General features: G+C 54.0%; 2 protein-coding genes across 2 annotated transcripts; both read left to right on the plus strand.

The window, feature by feature from the left end:
- Positions 1-3,681: 3,681 nt before the first annotated feature.
- On the plus strand, positions 3,682-15,582 carry SYP (synaptophysin). The gene is made up of 7 exons (XM_030846738.2): positions 3,682-3,771; positions 4,944-5,009; positions 6,185-6,309; positions 9,046-9,241; positions 9,974-10,165; positions 11,375-11,705; positions 13,953-15,582. The coding sequence occupies exons 1-6, from the start codon at positions 3,736-3,738 to the stop codon at positions 11,699-11,701; spliced, it is 942 nt and encodes a 313-aa protein (XP_030702598.2). The 5' UTR covers positions 3,682-3,735; the 3' UTR covers positions 11,702-11,705; positions 13,953-15,582.
- A 1,485-nt stretch (positions 15,583-17,067) lies between these two features.
- On the plus strand, positions 17,068-25,479 carry PRICKLE3 (prickle planar cell polarity protein 3). The gene is made up of 9 exons (XM_030846730.2): positions 17,068-17,174; positions 18,390-18,475; positions 19,358-19,541; positions 21,449-21,562; positions 21,864-22,001; positions 22,552-22,755; positions 22,842-23,028; positions 23,802-24,101; positions 24,722-25,479. The coding sequence occupies exons 1-9, from the start codon at positions 17,133-17,135 to the stop codon at positions 25,312-25,314; spliced, it is 1,848 nt and encodes a 615-aa protein (XP_030702590.1). The 5' UTR covers positions 17,068-17,132; the 3' UTR covers positions 25,315-25,479.
- The last annotated feature ends 8 nt before the right edge of the window (positions 25,480-25,487 follow it).

Here is a 25,487-nt window from a genome sequence, read left to right on the forward strand (position 1 = left end):
AGCCACTGCCCACACGCGGGTATTTCCAGAAACCAGGACAGCCGGGCCTGATTATTCAGCGTCAGGGAAGGAAGGAGGAGGAGGGGAGGCGGAAGAGGCAGCAGCCAAAAAAAGCTGGAGACAGAGTGGAGGTGGTGGGGGAAGGGAGGTTTCTGGACAGATGGAGGAAAGTGGAGAGAGTGAGGATGTGTGAGGGCTCGGATGAGGGGTGGGGGAAAGTCAGAGATTCCACAAGGGGTCAGGCAGATCAGACTGGGGCAGGACAGATGGATCGAAAGGAAAGGATAAGGAAACCTCCAGGAGAGTCCTGCCAGTAGAAAGGCCTGGAGGTTAGAACTGTGATGTATCTTAGGCAGAGGGGTCCTCTGACAGCACGAGGAAGGGAGGCTAAATTGCGCTCACCCCACCTCCCCCCTTCTGCTTGTGAAAAAAGAAATCTAGGACTTCCCTGGTGGTCCAGTGGTTAAGATTCCATGCATCCACTGCGGGGGGCACCGTTCCATCCCTGGTCGGGGGAACTAAGATCCCGCATGCCTCCAGGTGTGGCCAGAAAAAATAAATAAATAAAGAGAAAAAGGAAATTTAAATTCATTCGTAAAAACATGGGTGACAGCAAAGGGCGAGGCTCCTAGCCTGGGGCAACCCACTCAGGGCTTACCTGGCTCTCCTGAGACTAGCTAATAGTACCCCACTCCCAGATCCCAGAGCTCCTCTCTGTTTCTTGCCCTACTTTTAGTCATTGCCCAACCTTTGGCGTCTCATTCATTCAGTGAAGGTTTATCGGGCATTTATTTTGTGCCAGGCACTGTTCTGGGTTTCCCTCAGCACAAACTGAGCTGGCTTAGACATGTGACGGCGGTTGTCCAAAGTGGTAGTCATCCTCACTTCAAAGGAATCGGAGGTGGTGTTAGAAGTGACACCGGATGCGGCCACCCCTGGGGACGGTCTGACCTAGGGTCTCCTCCCAGCTCTCAGAGCAGGGGTTTCTCATTTGTCTAATTTGTGTCAATGGAACCAGGACTGAAATTTGAGGGAAGCCAAAATTGGAGGCTAGAACTCAGAATATAGAATTGCACTAGGTCTGGAAACAAAGGCTTGGAGTGGCTGGGCCGGTTTATTGTGGGAAAGTAAGTCATGGGCAGGGTAAAGAGAGTGAAGGGAGATTGCTGAGGGAGGAGGTGGGATAAGCCACCTGAGGGCAGATGATGCAGACCCTTGAATGCCAGGCCCCAACCCCTGGGATTTTTCCTGAAAGCAGTGGGGAGCCATGGGAGGGATTTGAGCAGGGGAGTGACATAGTTAACTTTGCATTTTAAATAGATGCTCTGACGGGTGTGCTGAAAACAGATGGGAGGAGGAAGAGACTGGAGATGCTAAATTTGGCAGGAACGATGGTCGCCTTAGCCAGGGGAGGTGGCAGAGGAGATGGTGAGAAGTGAGTAGATTCCAGAGATGTGTGGAAGGTAAAACGAACCATTTATTGGGCCCTGAGCTAAGTGCATTACAGTGACTATCTTGTTTAATCAGTGCAACAATCCTCTAAGTATCATTTTAAATTATTTTACCTGTCCAAAGTCATACAGGAACAAATATCAGAGGTGAGATTCAAATTCAAGCAATTGAATGCCAAAACCCATGCTCTTCCCCTGAAAAGGCAATAACTGAAGTACCCATTACATATTCCATATTTGTGTGAATTTGAGTGTGGGTGTGTTTGTTTAAAAAACAAAAAAACATAGGTATACATTCAGATGGTTCGAAGTTCAAAAGTACAAAGGGGTGTAAAGTGAAAGTTTCCCTTCTCTCTGGAGGCAACCCGTTGTATCAAATATCTTTTATATAGTTATAGGATGCCGTACTGATAAGTTAGCACAGTGGCTAAGAGTAACAGGTGCTGGAGCCAAACTTCCTGGGTTCAAATCCTAGTTCCACCACTTACCACCTGTTCAAATCTTAGTTCTACCACCTACCAACTGTGTGACCTTAGGAAAATTCCTTCAGCTCTCTGCACCTTAGTTTAGTCAGCTATAAAATGAGGATAGTAGTAGTACCTGACTCATAGGGCTGTTGTGAGGATTGATTGATTGAGTGAGTGATGGCTGCATTGGGTCTCCGTTGCTGCATGTGGGCTTTCTCTAGTTGCGGAGAGCGGGGGCTACTCTTCATTGTACTGCACAGGCTTTTCATTGTGGTGTCTTCTCTTGTTGAGGAGCACAGGCTCTAGGCGCACAGGCTTCAGTAGTTGTGGCACATGGGCTCAGTAGTTGTGGCTCATGGGCTTACTTGCTCTGTGGCATGTGGGATCTTCCCAGACCAGGGATCGAACCCGTGTCCTCTGCTTTGGCAGGTGGATTCTTAACCACTCTGCCACCAGGGAAGTCCCTGTTGTGAGGATTTAAATGAGTGATATATGGGAAGCTCACAGAACAGCCACAATTTAAAATGTTAGCTGTTCTCTCTATAATTGATATAATGCTTCCCTTCTATTTGTACACAATTCCCACATAATTTGGCATCTTGCATTTCTTACTTAACTAAGTATCTTGGCTATCATTACACAGCTCCATATTATGAGTAATGACAGCTACATAGTACTCCATTTTGCGGCTCTACCTGAGTTTTTTTAAACAGGCCACCAGTAATGAGCATTTGGGGAGTGTCCACACTTTACAAACAGTGCTGCAGTGTATTATCTTATACATACTTCTTTTAGCACATGTTTGAATCTCTCTGTAAGACAAATTCCTAGAAATGTAAACGCTGAGCCACATATATGGACTTATTAGTTTGCTACATTTTGCCAAATTACCCTCTACAGAAGTTATACCAATTTAACTTCCACTGGCAATGTATGAGAATACTTGTTTCTGGCCAACTGCTAATACTGAGCATTATCAAACTTCTTTATATTCACCACCCTCAAAGATGAAAAACAGTGTCTTAGTAGCTTTTATAGGCATTCCTTTTAGTATGAGTGAGGTTGAGCATCTTAAATTCCAGCTGTATTTATCCATTGGATTTTGCCACATGGCAATTGCCATTGACCTTGGTGGGCCTAGTTTTAGTAGCATGAAGGAGGCATAGTCCAATTAAGAGAGGACTAAGGAATAAACAGGACGTAAAAAGTTGAGAGTTGGAGTAGGCAACACTTTGACTAAGGAAGAGCGAAATACGGGAAATGGTTGGAGGGGGAGGGTTGTTTTTTTTTAAGTGCTTAAAATGCAGATGAGAAGAAACCCTCAAGACCCTGAACCATGTTTAAATTGCAGGGACTTTGGGCACTGCCAATAACTAGCTGGGCGACCTTGTATAAGTCGCTTAACCTCTCTGGGGACTAATTTTCCTCACCAGTAAAAATGGGGCGAATAGTCCCTACCACGTAGGGATGTTCTAAGGCTTAAATAAGTGAACACATTCAACAGTTCAGCAAACGGCCTGGCAAATTGTCCTACTGTAGGACCCAACGGCCCACCTCCCCAGATCTCTAGCTGTGTTTTCAGAGATAACGACCTTCTGAAAGCATTTTCACGGTTCCAGCCTCTGCAGCCTCTGGACTGGAATGGCTGCCTGCGAGGTTTAGACACGGCCGCTGTGCGCAGGCGCGCGCGGCGAGCGAGGCGGGGGCGCGAGGGGCGGAGCTGCGGCCCCCTGGGCTGTTCCGACGATCGCGCACCGCCCCCTCCGCGCCCAGCGCCCGCCCTTGCTAGCAGGCGCCTCCCGCCCCCCGCATTGCTGATGCTGCTGCTGGCCGACATGGACGTGGTGAATCAGGTACGCGTTCCAGCACCGCGGACAGAGCCCGCCGCTGGCCGGCCTCCTCGCCGGGGTCGCTGCGAATCCGCCGACTCTAAGAGATGGTGGCCAGAATCCTAGCAGCGGACACCCGGTCCCCGGCGCTGGGGCTGGGGTCTGCGGCAGGCGAGGGGAGGAAAGGGGAGGTGGAGAAAAGAAGGAGTGCGCCCTTTGCCGCAGCGAGGGCCGTCCTCACTGCCGCAGCGGGGGCCGCCAGAAGCCAGTTCCTTACGGGCGACCGGGAAGGAAGAAGGGGTCTTGGAGCCAGGGTATGGGCAAGGAGGGAGGGGAGGGGAGAGTAGAAGGAAGATGGGGGGTGCTGCAGATGAGCTAGGAAATAGAGCGACAGAAGGCGTGGGGGCGGGGGTGAAGGGGAGGGCTGACACCTGCCCCTTCCAAACAGAGATGGTACCCTGATAGACGACCACCTCTTCCCCCAGAGCAGACCAAGGGGGACGATCAGTTTCGCTTCTCCCAAACCCCTAGTCCCCCTTCCCCCAGCACATATGCAGTGAAGCCATGTCCTAGCCCTCCTCCACCTTAATCAAATCAGTCCAGACCCTCTCTGCCATCGAACTCTTCTTCACCACCTCAGAACCTCGCCCATCTCTAACCAGGACTAACCCCTCCCCATCCTCATCACCTCAGACACCCCACCACCGTCATCTGACTCACCTTTACCGCTGCAGATCCCTCCCCCACCCTAGCAAACCCGACTCCCTCCCTGTTATGACTCACCTTCACCATCCAAGACCCCTTCCCCCACCCTAATGAACCCCAACTCCTTCCTCACTCTCTCCACCCGATCCCCTTCACCATCTGACTCACCTTTACCTTTTCAGACCTTCTCCCCTTCCCTAACTAGTCCTGACTCCATCCCCATCTTACTCACCCCTGATGCCCTCTGCCATCTATCTCACCATCTCCCCAGACGTCCCCACCAGCCCTGAACCCCGGGGACCTTCTCTCAGAGACCCTGAGCTCACACCTTCCCCAAAGTGTCACTTTCTCCTTTTCACCGCCTCTCCAAACGTCACTCCCTCCCAGAGATCACATGCCTTATCCCCAGGGGTCATTGCCTGGTGGCCTTGTCCCCCACCTCCCTCTCCATCCCCAACAACCCCACCCCTCCCCACCGTTTCTCTCCTCAGCTGGTGGCCGGGGGTCAGTTCCGGGTAGTCAAGGAGCCCCTCGGCTTTGTGAAGGTGCTGCAATGGGTGAGTGTGGTCTGGGCTGTGGGGAGAAAGAGGGAGGTAGTGGGGTCTGGAAGAGCAGGGATGGAGTAGGGATAAGGAGGGAGGGATGGATGGGTGGGGGGGCAGAAGGGGGTGGGGGAATTGGGCTCCTGGGTGAAGTCCCAGGGGGTTGGGGCCAGAGAACAGATGGGCTGTGATGTGACGCCACATAAGGCCAAGGGTACCCCCATTCTCAAGTGGAAGATTGCGACGTCCTACTTCCTCTCCTGAGGTGAGAGAGGGGCAGGGGAGGTGGAGACTGAAGCTGGTTGCTGCAGGGAGAGACGAAAAGCCAGAGAAACCCAGAGACAGTGAAGGAGACAGAGAGAATGGGAGATTGGGAATGATGGAGACAGAGATGGAAATACCAGGAAAAAAGTGATATGGAGATGGGAGAGAAACAAACAGAAAGAGACAAAGAAAAGGGAGACAGAGAAAGATGCACAGAGAACAGAGATGCAAAGAGAAACAGACACAGGAAGAGAGGAAGAGAAATGCGGTGGGGGAGAGAAAGAGACAGAGGGAGAAGAAGAGACCCTCCGGGAAAAGAGAAAAGGAGAAACCGATAAACAGAAGGAGAGGCAGGAGGGAGACAGAGAGAGCACCATAGAGATAATGTCAGAGACAGAGCAGGGAGATAGAAACAGACAGACCAAGAAACAGAAAGACACACACACACACACACAAACATTCAGAGAGAGAGAGAGAAGAGGCAGAAAGAGACACACATAGATACTAGAGAGGCAGAGAGAGAAACAGAGATACAGAGAGACAGAGACATCTGAGAAAGACAAAGACATATTGAGAAACAGAGACAGAGAGATACCGAGGGAAACAGACACAGAGAACAACAGAGACAGGCAGAATACAGAGAGAGACAAAGACAGAGACAGAAATAGACTGAGACAGAATAAGGGGAATCAGAGCATTATTGAGAGGTAGAAACCAAGAGAGACACTGGGAGAAAGACTGGAAGAGATAGCCACACCCCTCTAATCAGCTTGTCCTTGGGCCTCGCTGAGCCCTGATTAGGGGGTGGGGGTGGGGACCAGTCCATCTGCTGCTGCCTATGCTGGGCCCCATCTGTCCAGAGGAGGGCAGCCCCATCCCACGTGCACACAGGCTCACCGTGGCCATCCCCATCCCTGCTGCCCAAGGTCTTTGCCATCTTCGCCTTTGCCACATGCGGCAGTTACAGTGGGGAGCTCCAGCTGAGTGTGGACTGTGCCAACAAGACCAAGAGTGACCTCAACATCGAGGTCGAATTCGAGTACCCCTTCAGGTGTGCCCCCACACTAGCCCACCCCTGGGATCCTGACAGACCTGGGATGGGGGTGGGGGGTGGGACCGGCCAACACCTCCTCCCCAGCGGCTCCTGCCCAGCCCCAACCTCGGGAGACCACACCCACTCAGATCACTGCGCATGCACTGAGCACCTACCTTGTGCCTGGCACTCCTCTGGACATCTAGGACACGTGGTGACCAAGACAGGCATAGGCTGTTGCCCTCTGGCTGTGTTCTAGTGAAGAGGAGGGGCAGGAGACTGGCAATAAACAAGATTCAAAATTATATATATATATATATATATATATGCACACATATATATATCCTTAAGGCAGTAGGTGCTCAATTAATGTTAGCCAATATTATTATTTAATTCCCATTCGTTCATCCCATACACAGTTTTTCAGAACCTATTGTATGTCAGGTACTGCTGAAAGTGCTGGGGATATAACAGTGAACAAAACAGACCAAGCTCCCTACCCTCATGGAGCCAACATTATAACAAATAAACAAATGACTAAAGAGGATAATTGCAGATTGGGAGAAATCCAAGGAGGGCATCTTCATGCAGGGTTTTATGATAAAGAATAATGAGGGGGTGCTGCTTAGCCATGGGGAAGGATTAAGCCAAATTAAACAGTTCTGAGAGTTATTGAGCTCATACCGTGTGCCGGGTGCTAGGTACACAAGAGTGAGCACAAGCAGGCAAGGTTGCTGCACTCATGGGGAGGCTTACCTCCTAGGAATGGGAAGACAGAGACCCACAGACACAATTTCAATAGAGGCTCCTGAGGCTCCTCCACTACTAGGACAAATCACATAACTGCTCTGGGTCTCCATTTCTTCATCTGTGAAAGGGGATAATAATACCCACCTTACAGGGTTATGATAAATATTAAATGAATTAATATTTGTAAAATGCTTAGCACGGTGCCAGGCACACAAGAAGCGCTCCATAAGTGTTTGTTAAAATAAGGAAAATAAATAAGTTTAAAGGACTCAGGAAAGAGATCAGGGATTGAGTTGGAAATTAGGGATTTTTGAGCACTAAGGGTAAATGTAGGCTCAGGGGATCACCCAGGGTGAGAGGCAAGACTGAAGAGAAGATAGGCCAGCGCAGGGCCTGAGCAATAATCAAAAGAAAAGGGGGTACCAGGGAGGCGTGGTCTGAGAGGCTGGGGAAGGGGGGGATGACAACCAGGGATCCACCAGTTCACAGAAGCCAAGAGAGTTTGGGGAAGGAGTGGGAGCTGCAGCATGGGATACTGCTGAGAGCAGGCCCTTTGGGGATCTAGAAGACCAGAAAAATCTGTGGACACCCCAACTCCTCCCATGTCTAGGACCTCGGGTGCTGAGGATCTGCCCTTCACCCCCAAGCCTCCCAGGGGAAAAAAATCTTTGCCCTGTGTCCCCCTGACCAACCCTGCCACTGCCCCAATAATCCCCCCCAAAGACCCCTCATTCCCCCTAGAAACCCAGAAACTTAAACCCAGCTCCAACTCCTAGCTCCATCATTTAGCAGCCATGCAGCCCTGTGCAAGTAACTTAGCCTTGCAGAGCTTCGGTTTGTTCATCTGTAAAACAGGTATAATAATGCCTGCTTTAGAGAATTGTGGGGGAGGGTCATTAAGTGAAGAAATTATGTAAAATTATGTAAAATGGAGGTGATCAATAAGTGTAAGCCCTTCCCTTAGGGCCTTTGCTATACAAGGGCACTGGCACCATTTGGATCCTGCCCCCCAACCTGAGGCCAGAGCTCTGGGACTTCACCCTGCTCTTTCTCTCCACCCACGTTCCTCCTTATGACCCCTCTTCCATCACACCATAGGAAAGGCCTTAGCCTCACATGCCTTCCCAGTCTACAGCTCCCCCCCACCCCCGCCCACACCTCACATACACGAATCCTGTTCCAGCATCCCTTCTACCCTCCTGTCTTTCTGTCTGTCTCCTCCTATTTTATAGTCCCTGGGCTCTCCTCTGCTATGTACACATTTGTTTTTCTCTTGGGGACCTGAAGTGAGGTGGGGAGAAGAGTCAACATGACGTAAGGGGAAAAACACAAGGTTCAGATTCCAACTCTGTCATTCCTATACAAGCTGTGTGACTTTAGGCAAGTTAATGCGTTTCTCGGAGCCTCTGTTTCTGCCTCCATATACTTCATTTAATAAACATTTATTGAGCGCCTACTATGTGGCAGCACTGTTCCAGGCCTTAAGGGTACAACACTGAACAAAACAAAGGAAAAAGCCCTGCCCTCTTGTAGTTACAAGAAAAAACAAGGAAAAAAGTAAAATACATGGTATGTCAGCTGGGGTATCACAGCTACAGAGAAAATGGAGCAAAGAAGGGGGCTAAGGAGTGCTGGGAGGGAATGGTTAGATTTAATTAAATAGATCAGGGAAGACCTCACTGAGAAGGTGACTAGTGGAGCAAAGCTTGAAGGAGAAGAGCATTCCAGTGCAAAAATCCTAGGGTGGGAGGGTGCCTGGTATGTTCTATGAATAACCAAGGGGCCAAAGTACCTAGGTTGGAGTGAGGGCTGAGTAATACCTATTTCACCAGCATGCTCTCAGCAATCAATGAAATGTGACTGGTACACAGTAGGTGCTCGTGAATGGTTATTTCCTCCTCTTCCTGGGACCTTGTCAGAATCTGGGGGACACCCATGACTGGGCAGGGGGGAGGGGAGGGAGTTCTTAGGGCCTGGGCCACACCTGCCCACCTCTCTCCACAGGCTGTACCAAGTGTACTTTGAGGCACCCACCTGCCAAGGGGACCCTAAAAATATCTTCCTCGTGGGGGACTACTCCTCATCGGCTGAATTCTTTGTCACCGTGGCCGTATTTGCCTTCCTCTACTCCATGGGGGCTCTGGCTACCTACATCTTCCTGCAGAACAAGTACCGAGAGAACAACAAAGGGCCCATGCTGGTGAGTTCCCACAGCCATTCGTATGCATACAGGGGCCAGGGGACATGGAGCCTTAGAGACACAGCCATGTTCAGAGGCCACGTCAAATCCCAGACAGGCCCACATGCAAGCGGCCCTGATAACAGCCGCACACATTACTGCTGCTGCTGCTATGAGCATCAGAGACACCGAATCAGAGTGACAGGGACACACCCACAGCCCACACAGAATCCCAGACACCTGGAAACTTGCCACCTCTCACAAAACCCTACAGTCTAGATGAAAGAAAGCAGCACACAGAGGTTCATTGTGACAATCATGCTTGTCATCACACCACACAGACACACTGATTCCTACACAGCTGTACTCATACACCCTCATCCCAGACACAAAATGACACAAATTCCCACATTCAGATAAAAGTGGAAAGACACACTACTTTCCACAGACTTGGCAACCATCTCACAGAATCACACACACACACACACACACACGCACACACACACACACCACATACCACAGTCACACTCCCACACCCTCTGTCACATACACATACATGCACAGACAAGCCCAAGCTAGGAGGGCCACCTTCAAGTGAGTGTTGGGGGCTTCAAGAGCTGGAAAGGCAGGGGAGAGACAAGCCTCTTCTGGGAGACGCCCCTCCCAAGAAAGCCTGTGATCTGAGGAGGCCCCACAGCCCAGCATGAAGCAGCCCACTCATGGTGCCATCTCCCTCCCCCCTGCCCGGCCTAGGACTTTCTGGCCACGGCAGTGTTCGCCTTCATGTGGCTGGTTAGCTCGTCGGCCTGGGCCAAGGGGCTGTCAGATGTGAAGATGGCCACGGACCCAGAGAACATTATCAAGGGGATGCCTGTCTGCCACCAGACGGGGAATACATGCAAGGAGCTGAGGGACCCTGTGACCTCTGGCCTCAACACCTCGGTGGTAAGCCCTGGGAAGCTGGCTGGGCCAGCTGGGGAGGGTGGCTGGGAAACTTAGTCTGGCATGGGGAGTGGTGGAGAGAGAGAATGAGAGGAGAATTCAGAGGAAATCCAAGAGGGCTCCCTGGAGGAGGCATGCCAAGAACAGAGCCTTGTAGGATGAGATAGCAATTGTAACCACTGTGACACCACAGACTGTCCCCAAAAGGGGAACGTGAGATCTTCTGTCCAGTTAGGTTTGGGAGACCTGGATCACAGGCTCAGCCTAGTCATGTAGAATCTCTGGCAACTCAGTAAGTACCCTCTTGGGACCTGTTTCCTTATATGCAAAATGAAAGAATAACTTGAAATGTTTCCCGTATGGACGCCCCCTACTGGCCAGAGTCAGACTGAGCTCAAATCCGAGCTCTGCCACTTGCAAGCTCTAGGACCTGAAACTAGTTACTCAGCTTCTCAGGCCTCAGTTTGAGCATATAAATTGAAAATAAGAGGTCCTGCTCCAAAGTTAAGTAGTGAACTAATAACATACAAAGTGCTTAGAAAAGGGCCTGGCACATGGTAAGTCGTATACAAGTGTTACTGATCCTCAGATTCCAACTCTTTTTTTGTCAATTGCTGGCTACGACAGATCTAAGATCTAAGCCACTAAGCCTCTGTGCACCTCAGTTTCCTCAGCTGTAAAGTGGAAATATTACTTTCCGTCCCCAAACTGAATTACATTGTATATATTTATACAAATGTATATATTTGTTTTAATATAAAAGCGTATATTTATGTACTTTATACATGGGTATTTATACATATATTTGTATATACATATGTATGTGTATATATGCATCCATTAGCGGTATATCTACGTATTTAATAAAAATTTATGCTTAGCATTTTACTATATATTACAAAATTAGGTTTACTATATTTTGTACATGTATAAACGTGTACATATGCAAATACATAAACACATATATGCAATACTGATATATCTCAACATCCCCGGGAATCTGAATTCTAACACGCCCCACGCCCCCCTCCCCACCAAGGTGATTTTTGTGCACATTGACATTCATGCGCTGGGACTCGGAGGGTCAGGGTCTCGGAAACCACCACTATCCCGGGGCCCGCGAATCCAAGCCCAACGCAAGCGGCCTCGATGTTCCCCGGGGCCGCCAGGGCAATGGGCGCAGGACAACAGCCGAGCTTTGTCTCCCCGCAGGTGTTTGGCTTCCTGAACCTGGTGCTCTGGGTCGGCAACCTGTGGTTCGTGTTCAAGGAGACAGGCTGGGCCGCCCCATTCCTGCGCGCTCCTCCCGGCGCCCCCGAGAAGCAACCGGCGCCCGGGGATGCCTACGGCGAGGCAGGCTACGGGCAGGGCCCCGGCGGGTACGGGCCCCAGGACTCCTACGGGCCCCAGGGCGGCTATCAGCCTGACTACGGGCAGCCCGCCGGTGGCGGTGGCGGTGGCTACGGGCCTCAGGGCGACTACGGGCAGCAAGGCTATGGCCCTCAGGGTGCGCCCACCTCCTTCTCCAATCAGATGTAGTCTGGTGAGTGACAGACAGGCGGGGCGGCCAAGGAGGGTTCATGATCCTTTCATGGGCGGGTTAGTGAACCAATAGGAGTAGGACACTGGCCAGACAGGTAAGGATGGGAATTTGAAGGAGCCAATAGAGAGGCGGAGCTACGTGCTGGGGGCGAAAAACTAGCCAATGGTGGAGAGCAGAAGAGTGGTGTTTGAAAATAGGCAGAATGAAAAGCCAATGAGAGAGAGGTAGAAGTGCTGCTCTGAGGGAAGGGAGGGGAGAGAGAAGTGGGCAGAGCAACCAATGAAAGTAGGGAATAACAGGAGGACTTGCGTAGTGGGAAATCCGCTGGGCGCAGGAGCCTTGGAGGGAAGAAGAGGTGGGTCTTATCCAATACGTTATGATAAGGCCAATAGATGATGAGGGTAAACGGGCTTGGATCATGAAGGTCAGACAAGATCACTAATCCGAAGGAGGTGACAGATCCGCCACCTCTCCGCAACCCTGGAGGCGAGGGAGGTAGTGTGGAATTTCAAAGAAGAAAAGGGCCCGGGCGGAGCGGGGCGGGGTGGGGGTGGGGGGCGCATTGGAAAGTCTTGCCGGCCTTCTTGTTGGGCCTCAAAAGAGAAGCGAGGTTTCCCTCAAATGTGAGGGGGGAAGACGGGGAGTAGAGGCAGGCTGATGGCGTTAGAGGGGAAAGGCAAGGAGGTGGCAACACATGGGTGGAGGTAGCTTCTGGCACTTGGCCAGGATGGAAAGGGCAGGGAGGAGTTTATCAGGCATCCCATATCTAATTCACTAAAAATTCCTGTTGGCTCTACCTTCAAAATATATCCATAATCTTCCCACTGTCCCCCTGGACCTCTTCACTGGTTTCCACCCCCATTCCCATTATATTCTGCTCATGGCGTGGGAAACGATCCTGTTAAATCCTAAATCACTCCACGACCCTCCTATGCTCAGAGCTCAGAGCTCTACCGGGGCTCCCATCTCACTCAGATTAAAAGCCAAAGCCAAAACTATGACCCACGAGGCCCTACACAATCTAGCCCCACCCTTCACTCCTCTGACCTCTCACCTCCAACCACTCCCCCGCACTCTGTTCCAGCCACACTGGCCACATCAACGTACCAGGCACAGTGCAACTTCACAGTCTTGGTACTTGCTTTCCCCCTGGAGTTTCACACCCACGCACACTGATAACCTTACCTGGCCAACTCCTTACAAGTCCCTTTTCTTACCTCTCCCTGTGCTTTTCTTTATCACAGTCTGTAATTATTAGTTTATATGTTTATTGACTGTCTCTTCTACTAGACTAGGGGATGTGACCATGACTAATTTATGCTATAGACACATCACCTAGAGCACTACTAATGGTAAGAAACATTTATTGAGGAAATAAAAGAAACAACACAGCATGAGACATTTTACTATCATTTTACTCTTCTTCTCTGCTTAAAATCTCCAGTTGATTTATACCTTATCCAGAGTCAAAGCTGAAGTCCTCACAACCTTGTCTACAAGCTCCTATGTGACCCCATTACCTACCTCTCGGACATCACCTCCTACCATTCTCACTTGCTCACTCCACTGAAGCCCCACTGATCTCCTTGCTGTTCCTCAAACACACTAGATGTGGTCCCACCCCAGGGCCTTTGCACTGGCTGCGCTCCCTACCCGGAATGCTCTTCCCTCCAGTTATCTGCGTGGCTCATTCCCTCACCTCCTTAAGTCTTTATTCCAATGTCACTTCTTCAATGAGGTCTTCTCTGACTACCTACTTACTACAGCAACCTTTCTTCCCCTACTGTCACTCCTAATCCCCCTCGCCCCAGTCTACTTTTTGTTTTTCCATTTCACTTATTATCACCTTATGTCATACTAGATAACTTATTTATACATCATGGTAATTGTTTAAGTCTTTCTCCCTTGCTACAATGTAAGCTCCACAAAGATAAGGATCTTTGCTCTGCTCAATATAGTTTACCACCAATGAGGAGTACAGTACCTGTTAACAGACTTTTTTGGATTGGGAGAAGGGGAAACCATACTTTCTTTGGTACCTAATCTAGTGAAGGCAAGGTATATCTTCCCAGCAGGGGCAGCTGGGATGAAGCTGACCCCAAGACTATAAGTGAAGGAAGAAGGAAGGAAAAAAGGTCATGGCAGGTAGTGGGTGAAGCCAGGGCAGAGGCATAGCAGCCCAGCCCTTCCCTAAAGGCACCACCTGTGTCTGGACCCCCTCTCCTTTTGTATCTTTTGTCTCCACAGGTCAGTGCAGCCCGGGAGGACCCCGTTGGTAGGCAAGAGCTCAGGAGAAGGACTGCCCCCCGTTCCCATCCCTACACCCCAGGTCTCCACCCCTCAAACCAGGAGACCCTTAACTGTCTTTGCTGTTTATATATATATATATATATATAATATATAAATATCTATTTATCTGTCTGAGCCCTGCCCCCACTCCACTCCCCTTATGCATTAGGGACCCGATCTTGCATGGGCCCCTCTCTTACCCCTACCCCTTCCCCTTCATCCTTTGGCCCCTCTCTGTTCCCTGGCCCTGTGCCCTGAGGTTGGGGGGCTCTGTAAGGGGGACAGGGAGGAGACAGAAGGCTGTGTGGGGAGGGTGGGTGTGAGTTCAGGCTCTCCCCTCTCTCCCTCCCCTCCTCCCAACTCGGGCCTTGATTCCTCTAGCAATGCCTGAACAGGGGCCATTAGGGAAAATGCAACTCTGAAGAGAGGAGAAAGGCAGAGGCTGGGGGAGCTTGGGACCCAAGGTGGTCTTGGAGAGGACCTCTAGAATGAACAGGGCTAGTAAGCAGAGGGGTTGGGTTCCAGACATACTGGATCTGGAGTCTGAAGAAGAAGGGTGCCCTACAGCATTCTAGAATGGGGCTTAGAAGGAAGCTGAAGGTGTGGTCCTAGAAGGGGTGGAGCTTTGGGTGAGGCAGCGGGTGGGCCCACAGTGGGCAGGGGTTGGAGTAGGACAGGGTTCTACGGAAGGAGTGTGACTTGGGACCTGGACACTTGGTTTGGAAAAACGCTAAGGGCGTGGTTCTAGAAGGGGTGGGGCTTGAAGCAGGCTGTGGGTGAGGCCCCAGAGTGGGCGGGCCTTGGATTGGGACCAGAATCTATGGAAGGGGTGTGGCTTTGAACACTCCGAGAGACAGAGTTTGATTCTAAAGGGGGCCGACCTTGGGCAAGGCAAGAAGTGGAGTTCAGGAATGGGCCAAACTTGGAGTGAGGTCGTGGTCCATGTTCTAGACAGTTCAGGACTTAGAGTGGGGCGTGCATGGTGGTTTCTGAAGGAGCAGCCCCGGCCCCGCAAAGGAGCAGTGAAGAAAATGTGTTTTAAAGTGGTTGGGCTTGGCAGTGGGGAGGGCGAGGTGAGAGGCTTGGTTAGGAGCTGAGGGATGGGTTTCGTTAGGGGTAGGGGGGAATATCCTTGGCCAAGGCTGGGGACTGAGGAGGCCTGGGAAGAGCTGAGAGATAAGACTTGGAGGGTAAGGGGTGGGATCCAGAGAGAGGCACCCCCCACACCCTTGCCTACCCCGAGATGGGACAGCTAGGCAATCAGAGGACAGAGCCAAAGGGTCTGTGGGGCCGACCTACCCTTCTCCACCCCCCCCCGGCCTCCTCCCTCCCTCCACATCCCCATCCGTCCCGGAGTGGTTGGAGGCCCGGTCTGGAGCCCCTATCCTGCACCCTCTGCTGTGTCTGTGACGTCGGTAGTGCCTGTGCTTGTGTGTTGCCATTTTGTCTGGCTGTGGCCCCTCCCCCTCCTCTCCAGACCCCCACCCTTTCCCATGCCCTTCGGTATTGTTTGAAGACTCCATCCCCGAGAAGGAAAAAATATGATTAATTCTTCTCCCCTAAATAAACTCCTCAACCACCTAGTCCACACGGCTCTTACTTCTCAGTGTGTCTTTTTGGAGGGGGGAGAGAAAGATGGGGAAGAGGAGGCGAGAGGAAGCTCCGCCTCTGACCTGCTGGACACCGTTCGAGTCACCCCACCATTTTCGGCCCCTCCAACAGTGTTTTGCTGAGCCCTATCCTCTGTGAAGCCTCTCGCCTGCCGATCATTCTAAGTCACTCTCTGAGTAGCCCTGACAACTGCCCCACTACTGGCTACCGAATGCCCAGTCTTTCTAGGGTTCGGTTCTAATTCTGGTCCCTTAGCCATGCCCCTTCCCAGCCCCTGTGGAGCCCTGTCCTTGAATCCCCAAACGGTTCAAAGGGAGACTTCCCTCTAGCCACCCGCCTCGCATTCTTCAGACCCTGATGTCTCTCTATTTCCTTGTCTCTGGTCCAGCTGGAGAACCGGGAGACCGACTAGGCTGCAAGGCCGGGAGGCGGGGCACCAAGGTGACTCGTTAGTTCTTTCATTCACTCCCTATAACCTGTCTCAGGCTCCTCCCTGGGGCAGGGAGGGGCGGGAAGTGACCAGGATGTGCGTAATGGGGCGCGGTGGGGATGGGGGGTGAAGTCCCCGGCGCCCACGATGAAGGGCCCGGCTGACCGCCGCCACCGCGGTGCCTAATTAGAGACCCTGGCCGGGCACCGGAGTTCTGGCTGTGTGCCGGGGACCCCCTCCTCCCAGCCCCGAGGCATAGCGAAGCCTGAGAGCGCGGAGAGACTCCTAGCTCAGGGAATGAGCTCAGGGAAAGAATCACTGGAGAGAGAAAAGTGAGAGCAGGGGAGGGAAGGCTTGAAAATCTATTTCTCGGGACTTAGGGGGCATCGCAGCTGGGCCTGTAAAGATGGGGAGCGAACAGGGAAGAGGGCCTCGGAACCTGGCCGGTAACTTTAACCCCCTCTGGCTCTGAAAACGGATGAGAACAGGGACGTGGGGCGGGGACATAAGATCGAGCTCTCTGATGGGGTGAGGGAGCACCAGCTGGGGCTGCGATGGGGCTTGGGACCATTCTTGCAGCATTCGTCCGGGGGAAAGAGACCCTCAGAACATCACCAGTGGGGAGGGGGCCAAGAGGTGGCTTTAACCCATCCCCCAAATAAACATCCAAGATAAATCACACAAAGCGTCAGTACAAGTACTGTAGCGCACACTCCTTGCGGTCAGGTCGCCACTTCCAAGTTCCCAGTCCTCCACTACAGAGCCCTCAAGGCCTAGAATGTCCTGTGAGAGACCATGTGGAACCCTGGGGGCTCTGGGGCCCGTGTTTTCTGAGGCCCAGCTCCCGCCCAGGCAGGAGTGCAAGGAAGCTTTCGCGCACGGCGTTCCTGGGCTGCGCGCCCCTCACCTCTAGGCAGGGGGCGCCTTGGCCCGGGAGAGACAACAGGCCCAGGGGCGGACCCCGCTGGGCGCGCTCCTCCTACGCCGGTGTCAGGTTTACGGAACCGAGAGCTCCCCTGCCGGATGCGCGGTGGCCAGACGGCCACAAGGATTCCATTCGCCTGACCCGGCCCGGCTTGACCCTGCCTGGGCGCGCCATGTTCGCGCGTGGGTCCCGGAGGCGCCGCTCAGGGCGCGCGGTGAGCGAGACTCAGGGCAGCGGTGGGGGTCAGGGTAAACTGAGGCCCGGGAGAGGGAGCAGGGGATAGGGATAGCGAGGAGGCGCTCCCAGAGGATCTGGGAATCCCCATCCTCAGGGTTCCCAAACCGGAGGGCCTGGGACTGCTGGAAGTATGTGGATGAAGGAACGTGGTGGCCCTTGCTCCCTAATCACCTTTCCGCACACCTTTATCAGCACCCCGGGGACCTGGTGCACTCCCCTCTCCGGTGAATTATGGGAGGGGATTCTGAGAGCCAAAAGATTGGGTCCTGGAGTCCTAGATTGAGCAGGGGCCTCCTGAGCTTATGAGAAAAGGGACCTCTTCCTGTACCTCGGCGGAAGGTGAACTGAGGAGTGAGGCCCTACATTCCTGGGGTGCCCTAATACTGAGAGTCGAGTGGTTGGGATTTGTGAGGAGAGGGCTTCCAGGCTTCCACTTGAGCCAGGAAGCTTTTGACTTCCTAGATGGGAGGGTCTCTCTCTTCCCTTGGAGGGGCTGTCTGGGTGGGGTCTGCGTTTGGTGGTCCAGAAGAGTGAATAGCCCTAGGATATGAGGGGTAAGGGCCAAGGCTTCTTGGGGTGTGGGTTTCTGAATGGCTCAAGGGCCTCCTGAGATCCTGGAGGAGGGTCTCAGTTCCTTGGGTATGAAAAGGTGAAGCCAGGGTTTGGGGGATGGGCTCTTGAGCTTCTGAAAAGAGGAGCAGGGCTCACGTGGGGATCCCAAGTAAGGACGGGGTCTCAGATTCCTACCCTGTGGAACTGGAGTGCTGCTGGCTTCCTGAGTGGAGAAGGGGCCGAGATGAGGCCTGAGAGGAGACACCCAGATTAGGGGCTCTGCTTTGGTGGGGAGAGTACTCTGAGTTCAGGGGGAGGTGTTTTGAGGCCTAGAGGAGTCAGAGGCTGGTGGGGAGGTGTCGAGGTTGGGTGAGGGGAGTCCAGTGCTGGCCCGGGGAGGGGAATTCCCTGAAAGGGGCGGCATACAGGGAGGTGGCCTCAGCTCCCCCGCCTCTACCTCGGTTGTGTCCCCCTCCCCCGCGCTCTGGACTCTGTCCCAGCCTGCCCGGCGTTGCCCTGGTGGGACATGCCCCGGCGTGTGGTTGCCGGCCTCGGAGTGGAGAGGCGGGCGTTGACTTCTCTCTCCCTCCCCGCCCGCGCGCACCTCGCCGGGTCCCGCGTCTGCCCCCTCCCACTACAGCCTCAAGAAGCAGAGGACCCAGACCGAGGCCAGCCCTGCAACTCCTGCAGGGAGCAGTGCCCCGGCTTCCTGCTGCATGGCTGGAGGTAGGTGACCATCCCAGGACCTTGTCTTCGTCAGGGTCCTGCCCTTATGGGAACCTGCCCTTAGGGGAACCCCCCCAACTTAGGCCACGCCCCTAGGCTTGAGCCAGGTCTTAGAGAAAGCTCAGGTCCAGAGCCCCGCCCCTGACTCATTCCCAATTGTCCAGTTCCCAGGAGAGCTCCGCCTACTACACAGCCCCGCCCCCAGAAATGTGCTCCAAGTTTCTGAGTCCCATCTCTAGGGAGATCCTCCGTCCCGGGCTCTAAGAACCGCCCACTGACCTCCAGCCCCCTTCTGGGGCTCAGAACTCCCCTCCCAGACCCAGGTCCTATCCTAGTGGAGCCCTGTACCCAAAACGTCCCATAAAATACCACAGTCAGAGCCCTACTCACTCAGGCTCAGCGCCTCAGCACAAGCTAGAGCCCACCCCTAGGGAAAGTTCCCCCACCACGTCCAAAGTCATGAGGGGAAACCCCTAGATTTATAACTCCAATCTCAGACTCAGAGCCCCACCCCTACTCAGGCCCGTTGCCGGGAGAGTGTGACCCAAGTCCCAGTGCTGAAAGTCAGGGGATGGCCTTGAGACCTGCCACAGCCCCACCACCCCTTCACATCCTCGGCCCAGGCCCCGCAGCCCCACTCCCAGCTCACAGCCCTGCCCCCAGCTGGCCGCTCTGCCCCTCACAGCCCCGGCCAACTCCCGACAGTAGTCTGGCTCACAGCCCCACCTCCGCTCAGCACCGCCCCCAGGCCCCTGTCTGGCTCGGAGTCTTTTGCTGGTGATAATCTGAACGTCTCTGGCCCTCAGTTGGACTTCCTTGGGCTGCCAAGAGGTCCAAGTGGGCCATCCCTTAGGAGCTGACCCCCCATCCCGGTCCCCTCAGAAAGATCTGCCAGCACTGCAAATGCCCACGGGAGGAGCACGCCGTGCACGCAGTGCCTGTGGACCTGGAACGCATCATGTGTCGGCTAATCTCAGACTTCCAGCGCCACTCCATCTCTGACGACGACTCCGGCTGTGCCTCGGAGGAGTATGCCTGGGTGCCCCCTGGTCTCAAGCCCGAGCAGGTGACCAAACACCACCACCCACTCTTGCTCACCAGTGGGCACACACACACATGCACACTCAAGTGGGAACCTATTTCCAGGGAAACTCTAGGGTGCGTGGTCAGACTGTGCATGTCCTTCTGACCCCTCTGTGGTCTAGCAGGGAACCCTGATTGATCGCTGGGCCAGTTCCTCAGGACCTGTTCACCCCTCTCCTGTCCTCCCCTTACCTCAGGTCTTATCCCAGCACTTCATTCACTACATTTCCATTGATTGATTCATTCAACAAACAGTCACTGAGCACTTACCGCATGTCAGACAATGTTCTAGGCACTGAGAACACAGCAATGAACAAAATACATCTGCCCACATGGAGGTTGTATTCCCAAAGGGAGCAAGAGCCAATAAGCAAACCTGTAAATATACGTCAGATGGTGTAAGGGCTACGGAACAAATAGAGCAGGGAAGTGGAAGAGAGGGAGGGGGGAGAGAGAGAGAGAGATGTTAGAATTGTAAATAGGGTGCCCAGGTCAACCTCTGTGAGTGTATGATGTTTGAGCTTCTTGAAGGAGGTGAGGATGTGAGCCATGCAGATATCTGAGGTTAGAGCGATCCAGGCAAGGGAAACAGCTAATGCAAAGGCCTTGAGGCAGGAGTGTGCTTGGCATGTATGAGAAACAGCGAGGAGACCAGTGTATCTGGAGCACAGTAAGCAATGGGGCGAGTAGTTGGAGGTGAGGTCAGAGATGGCGGAGGCCATGGACAGAACTTTGACTTCCACTCTGAATGAGGGAGAGGACACAAGAGGCTTGTGAGCAGAGAAGGGATGTGATTTGTCTTAGGACTTAACAGAATCCCTCTGGCTGCTGAGTGTAGAATGGACTGTAAGAGGGTGGAAGCAGGGGATCAGTGAAAGGGAGGCTACTGCAATGGTCCAAGTGACTGATGATGGCGCTGGCAGTGGAAGTAGTGAGTGGTGGTCAGATTCTAGTTATATTTTGAAAATAGAGCTGAGAGGATTTGCTTGTGGGTGTGACAGAGGAGTCAAAGATGACCCCAAGGATGGATGGATTGACTGATATGGGGCAGGCCAAGGCAGGAGCAAGTTTGAGGGCTAAGAGCATAAGTTTGGTTTTGGCTATCTGGAGTTTGAGATGCCTGTTGGACATCTGAGTGGTCACGTTGTCTGGAACTCAAGTGAGAGGTCACAGGGCTGGAGGTATGCATTTGTGAGGCATTAGCCATGATGGTATTTATAGCCATGAGGGTGGATTCGATTCCCAAGGTAGACAGAGGCAAGAGGACCAAGGACTGAACCTGAGGACCCTCCCACATTTAGGGGTTGGCCAGTTGAGGAGAAACCAAAACAGGGGCAGAGAAGGAGCAGCCAATAAGGTAGGAGGAAACAAACCCAGGGCTGTGTGGTGTTCTGGAAGCTAAGGGAACAGAGTGTTTCCAGGAAGAGGGAGTGACCAGCTGTGTCCAGTGCTACTGATGGGTCAAGTTGGATGAAGACTGAGACCTAAACAATGAGTTCAGCGATGTGGATATCATCAATGACTATGACAGGAATAGCTTTGGAGGAGAGGCAGGGACAGAGGGGGCGAGGAAGCCTGACTGTAGTGGGGTCTAGAGAGAATGGGAGGAGAGGAAGTGGAGACAGCAAATGCACACAACTCCTTCAAGGAATTTTGCTATAAAGGGGAAAGAAAAGTGGAGCAGCAGATGGAGGGAAAAGTGGGGTCAAGACATGAGGGAACTCTCAGTATGCTTAGGAAGTGGCAGAAATGATCTGGCCTGTAGGGAGGAGGGGGTCAATAGAAGTTCCCTCACGATGACTTTAATTTTCTCAGAAAAGTAGGGACCCACCATCCCACTGCATCACCCCTAGTCTCAATTGTTTTCTCCCATCCCCCATGTCCTCCCAGGTATACCAATTTTTCAGCTGCCTTCCAGAGGACAAGGTCCCCTACGTCAACAGTCCCGGGGAGAAATACAGGATCAAACAGCTGCTGCACCAGCTGCCCCCACATGACAGTGAGGTGAGGAGACAGAAGACAGGAAGGGCATGCCAGGTAGGGGACACAGCCTGGACAAATGCTGGGCAGCTGGAAAGAAGTGGGCAGGGTCAGAGGAGGAAAGGTGAGCTGATCTGAGGTGACAGGTCTGGACAGGCAAAACCACAGCTGTGCCTTGGCAGAAGAGGTAAGGGGTGGGTATTTAAGGCAGGAAGCACCATCTATATAAAGGCCTAGAAGTAAATTTTTTGAGCATAGATGAAATTTGGAAGAAGGCTGGGGGCAGGCATCAGGGGAGGAGCCTGGAAGATCCCCACTACTCCAGGCACAGTACTGCACAGCTCTGGAAGAGGAAGAGAAGAAAGAACTCAGAGCCTTCAGCCAGCAGCGGAAGCGGGAGAATCTGGGGCGAGGCACCGTGCGCATCTTCCCCGTGACCATCACTGGGGCCATCTGTGAGGAGGTGAGCCATGGAGGGCCTCAGTGAGTAATGGTGCCTTTGCTCCAAGCCCTGGGGTACAGGGCCCATCTGCCAGGCCCTGGAAAGAGTTTTCTCCCCTCCATGCAGTGTACATGGGGCGTGGGCTATCTCTTTGGTCCTCTTATGATTGAGACTTGTCTTTAAGAACCAACCCACAGTGGCAGGGCCTGTCTCTAGAGCTGGGTGATGGGTGGGATTTATCTCTAAGGCCCCCCTGGTGGGTGGAGCCTAACCTTAGATCTTACTGTTAGGTGAGGTCTGTTGCTAAGATCCCCCAACTCGGCCTGGCCTGTCTCTATGGTTTCCCCAACCCCCTAAAGGGGAGACTTGCCTTTAAGGCCACCCACGAGAAATAGGGCCTGTCTCTGTGGTCTCCCCCAGGAGCAGCGTCCAGGGCCTATCTCAAAGTTACCCCCTGGATGGGGCCTGTCACAAAGGCCACGGGGAAGGCCCACGTGTGACACGCCTTGGCTGACCCCCATCCATCCTACCATCTTGGTGATGGTGACAGCATCCACCTGTCATTTGGCAGTGCGGGAAGCAGATTGGAGGTGGGGACATCGCCGTGTTTGCCAGCCGTGCAGGCCTGGGTGCCTGCTGGCACCCACAGTGCTTTGTGTGCTCCACGTGCCGGGAGCTGCTGGTGGACCTCATCTACTTCTACCATGCTGGCAAGGTCTACTGTGGTCGCCACCATGCTGAACGCCTGCGCCCGCGCTGCCAAGCCTGTGACGAGGTTCGTGTCTCTCTGCCCAGGGGTGTGAACGGAGGGTGGGCAGGGGCAGGCCCTTCTGATGGCCATGGATGGCCTTTGCCCCCCAGATCATCTTCTCCCCTGAGTGCACAGAGGCCGAGGGCCGGCACTGGCACATGGGTCACTTCTGCTGCTTTGAGTGTGAAGCATCACTGGGAGGGCAGCGCTATGTCATGCGTCAGAGCCGCCCCCACTGCTGCGCCTGCTACGAGGCCCGCCACGCGGAGTATTGTGATGGCTGTGGGGAGCACATTGGTGGGTGCACATGGGACTGGATGGGGGATGGATGGACAGCTGGGTCACAGCCCCACCGCCAGGATTCTTCCTGGGGGCATCTTCCAGGCCCCATCTTCCGTTATACCCCATACTTTAAGTCTAGCTCCAGCACTGTAGCCCTATACCCTTCCCTGCAATTCCATTACCAATGTCCCCCCATCATGCCATACTTTCTAAACCCCACCTACACTAGGCACCACTACACATCTAGGTCCACCTCCAGAGTGCCCTCTAATTCCTAGCCCTGCCCCCCACCATAGCTACCCTCCTACCCTCTCAGCCTGGCCCCTACTCCAAGCTATGCCCTATTCTCTAAGACTCTCCTCCATCAGCCTAGGTAAACCCTACCTTCTAAGCCAGACCCTACTCTCTAAGACCCACTCCCTTCCCACCAAGGCCATGCCCTACCTTCTGTGTCCTGCCGCCACCACCCAGGCCTCTTCTTCAGGTCCACCTTCACTCTCCTTCCACCTGAAGCCACCTCTTAATGTCTAAGCCTGACCCACATCTTGGAGTCCAATGTCTACCCCCACCCTGGGAAAGAAAGGGAGGCAGAGGAGACATTTATCAGCCAGTTTCCAGGAGAGAATGATGAGGAAGGGCCCCATTCTGGAGAGGTGGGAGGAGAGGGCATCTCTGGGTACCCTGCCTCAGATTCCCTGCCTCTTCCCAAGAAGGGCCCCTATTCAGGAGGGTTGGGAATATGCCTGGGGGCTCTGCCTCAGTTTTCCCCCTCGTGTCCATCCCCGCAGGCCTGGACCAGGGCCAGATGGCTTATGAGGGCCAGCACTGGCACGCCTCAGACCGCTGCTTCTGCTGTAGTCGCTGTGGGCGAGCCCTCTTGGGCCGCCCCTTCCTGCCACGCCGTGGCCTAATCTTCTGCTCCCGAGCCTGCAGCCTGGGGTCCGAGCTCACGGCTCCGGGGCCCGGCCGCCGCAGCTGGAGCGCAGGCACGGTCTCCACACCTCTCACAGCCTCTACAGCCTCTTTCTCTGCTGTGGAGGGGGTATCTGAGACCTCCACAAAAGGCACCAGCACCGAGCCAGCGCCTGGTGAGCCAACCTTCCAGCCACGCCCAGCCACTCCGGTGCTCCCGCCTCAACCCTGTCCCCGACCCTTGATTCGCCCAGGTCCTTCACCTGTGGCATCCCTGGCCCCGCCCCCATCACAGCCCCGGCTTCGTCCCCAAACCATTCCTGGCCTAGTTTCCATCCCCAACTACACCCCAACGTGAACCCAGGTTCCACCCCACTTCTGTACAGGGCCCTTTCCCTACCTCAACTTGTCCCAGCTTGAGCCCAAGTTGCTCCTTTCCTCCAAACCCTCTACCCCTCACCCTCCGCCCCCCAGGCCCCGCCCCCATTCTATCCCAGACCCTGTCTGCTCCAGCCTATGCCACTCCCCTTTCACCAGAAGCCACGCCCCCACCCCGGCCACACCCCATACACCAATCCATCTGGTCCTGTTCCTCCTGCTTTCAACCTTCCCTCCACCCAGAACCTGCCCCAGGCCTCACATTTCCCGGACTCCCCACCTCGCTGCCCCGCCCCATGCCTGCCTCCACTTTCCCAGTCCTGATGGGGGAGAGAGAAGGCCCTTTCCAAAGGCCTCCCCTGGGCTGGGGTAGGGGTGGGGCGAGAGATACAGGGAGTCGCTCCATCTCTCTTTCCAGCTGCAGGCTCCGAGGAGCCTGCCCGCTTTCTGAGAGGGGCCCCTCACCGCCACTCCATGCCCGAGCTGGGGCTCCGCAGTGTCCCCGAACCACCCTCAGGGCCTGCCGGCCAGCCGGACCCGCGCCCAGAAGATGGTGCCTTTGGTCGCCAGAGCACCCCACGCGTCAGCTTCCGCGACCCTTTGGTGTCTGAGGGAGGCCCGCGGCGGTCCCTGAGTGTGCCCCCAGCCCAGCGCCGCAGGCCACGCAGCCCCCCGCCCAGGGGCCCCATACATCGCCGCCACCCCCACCATCACCACCACCACCATCACCGCCGCCACTCTGGCAGACGTCGCCACCATCGATGTGACTTGGGATCAGGGTCGGACTCGGGATCTTGCTCCAGCTCGCCCTCCAGTCCCAGTTCCGAATCCTCAGAGGACGACGGCTTCTTCCTAGGGGAACGCATCCCACTGCCCCCACACCTGTGCAGGCCAATGCCTGCTCAGGACACTGCAACTGAGACCCCCAATTCCCCATCTCCACAGCTCCCCAGGAACTCTCGCCCAGGGATGCCTCGCCAGGCCAGAGACAAGAACTGCATCGTGGCTTGAAGGAGTGACAGTTCTGGAGGGCTGCATTCTCAAGTCAGTGTAGATGATGACCCAGCCCCCCAACTTAAGTCATAAATCCCTTGCCTTCCTCCCTCCTTCATCTGTTTGTATTACTGAAGTAATTTAATATTTGTTTTAAAACAGGCCTGGCTTCTTTACCTCCTTGCTCCAGC

Source organism: Globicephala melas, chromosome X, assembly GCF_963455315.2.
Source record: "Globicephala melas chromosome X, mGloMel1.2, whole genome shotgun sequence".
NCBI classification, from domain to species: Eukaryota; Metazoa; Chordata; class Mammalia; order Artiodactyla; family Delphinidae; genus Globicephala; species Globicephala melas.

Excerpts from the sequence above, each read along its gene's own strand:
- SYP (XM_030846738.2), top strand. The coding sequence starts at position 3,736 with ATGCTGCTGCTGGCCGACATGGACGTGGTGAATCAG. Across the intron at positions 3,772-4,943 it reads ACATGGACGTGGTGAATCAG|CTGGTGGCCGGGGGTCAGTT; the intron begins GTACGCGTTCCA and ends TTCTCTCCTCAG. Across the intron at positions 9,242-9,973 it reads ACAACAAAGGGCCCATGCTG|GACTTTCTGGCCACGGCAGT; the intron begins GTGAGTTCCCAC and ends TGCCCGGCCTAG.
- PRICKLE3 (XM_030846730.2), top strand. The coding sequence starts at position 17,133 with ATGTTCGCGCGTGGGTCCCGGAGGCGCCGCTCAGGGCGCGCG. Across the intron at positions 22,002-22,551 it reads CTGGGGCCATCTGTGAGGAG|TGCGGGAAGCAGATTGGAGG; the intron begins GTGAGCCATGGA and ends GTCATTTGGCAG. Across the intron at positions 23,029-23,801 it reads TGGCTGTGGGGAGCACATTG|GCCTGGACCAGGGCCAGATG; the intron begins GTGGGTGCACAT and ends CCATCCCCGCAG.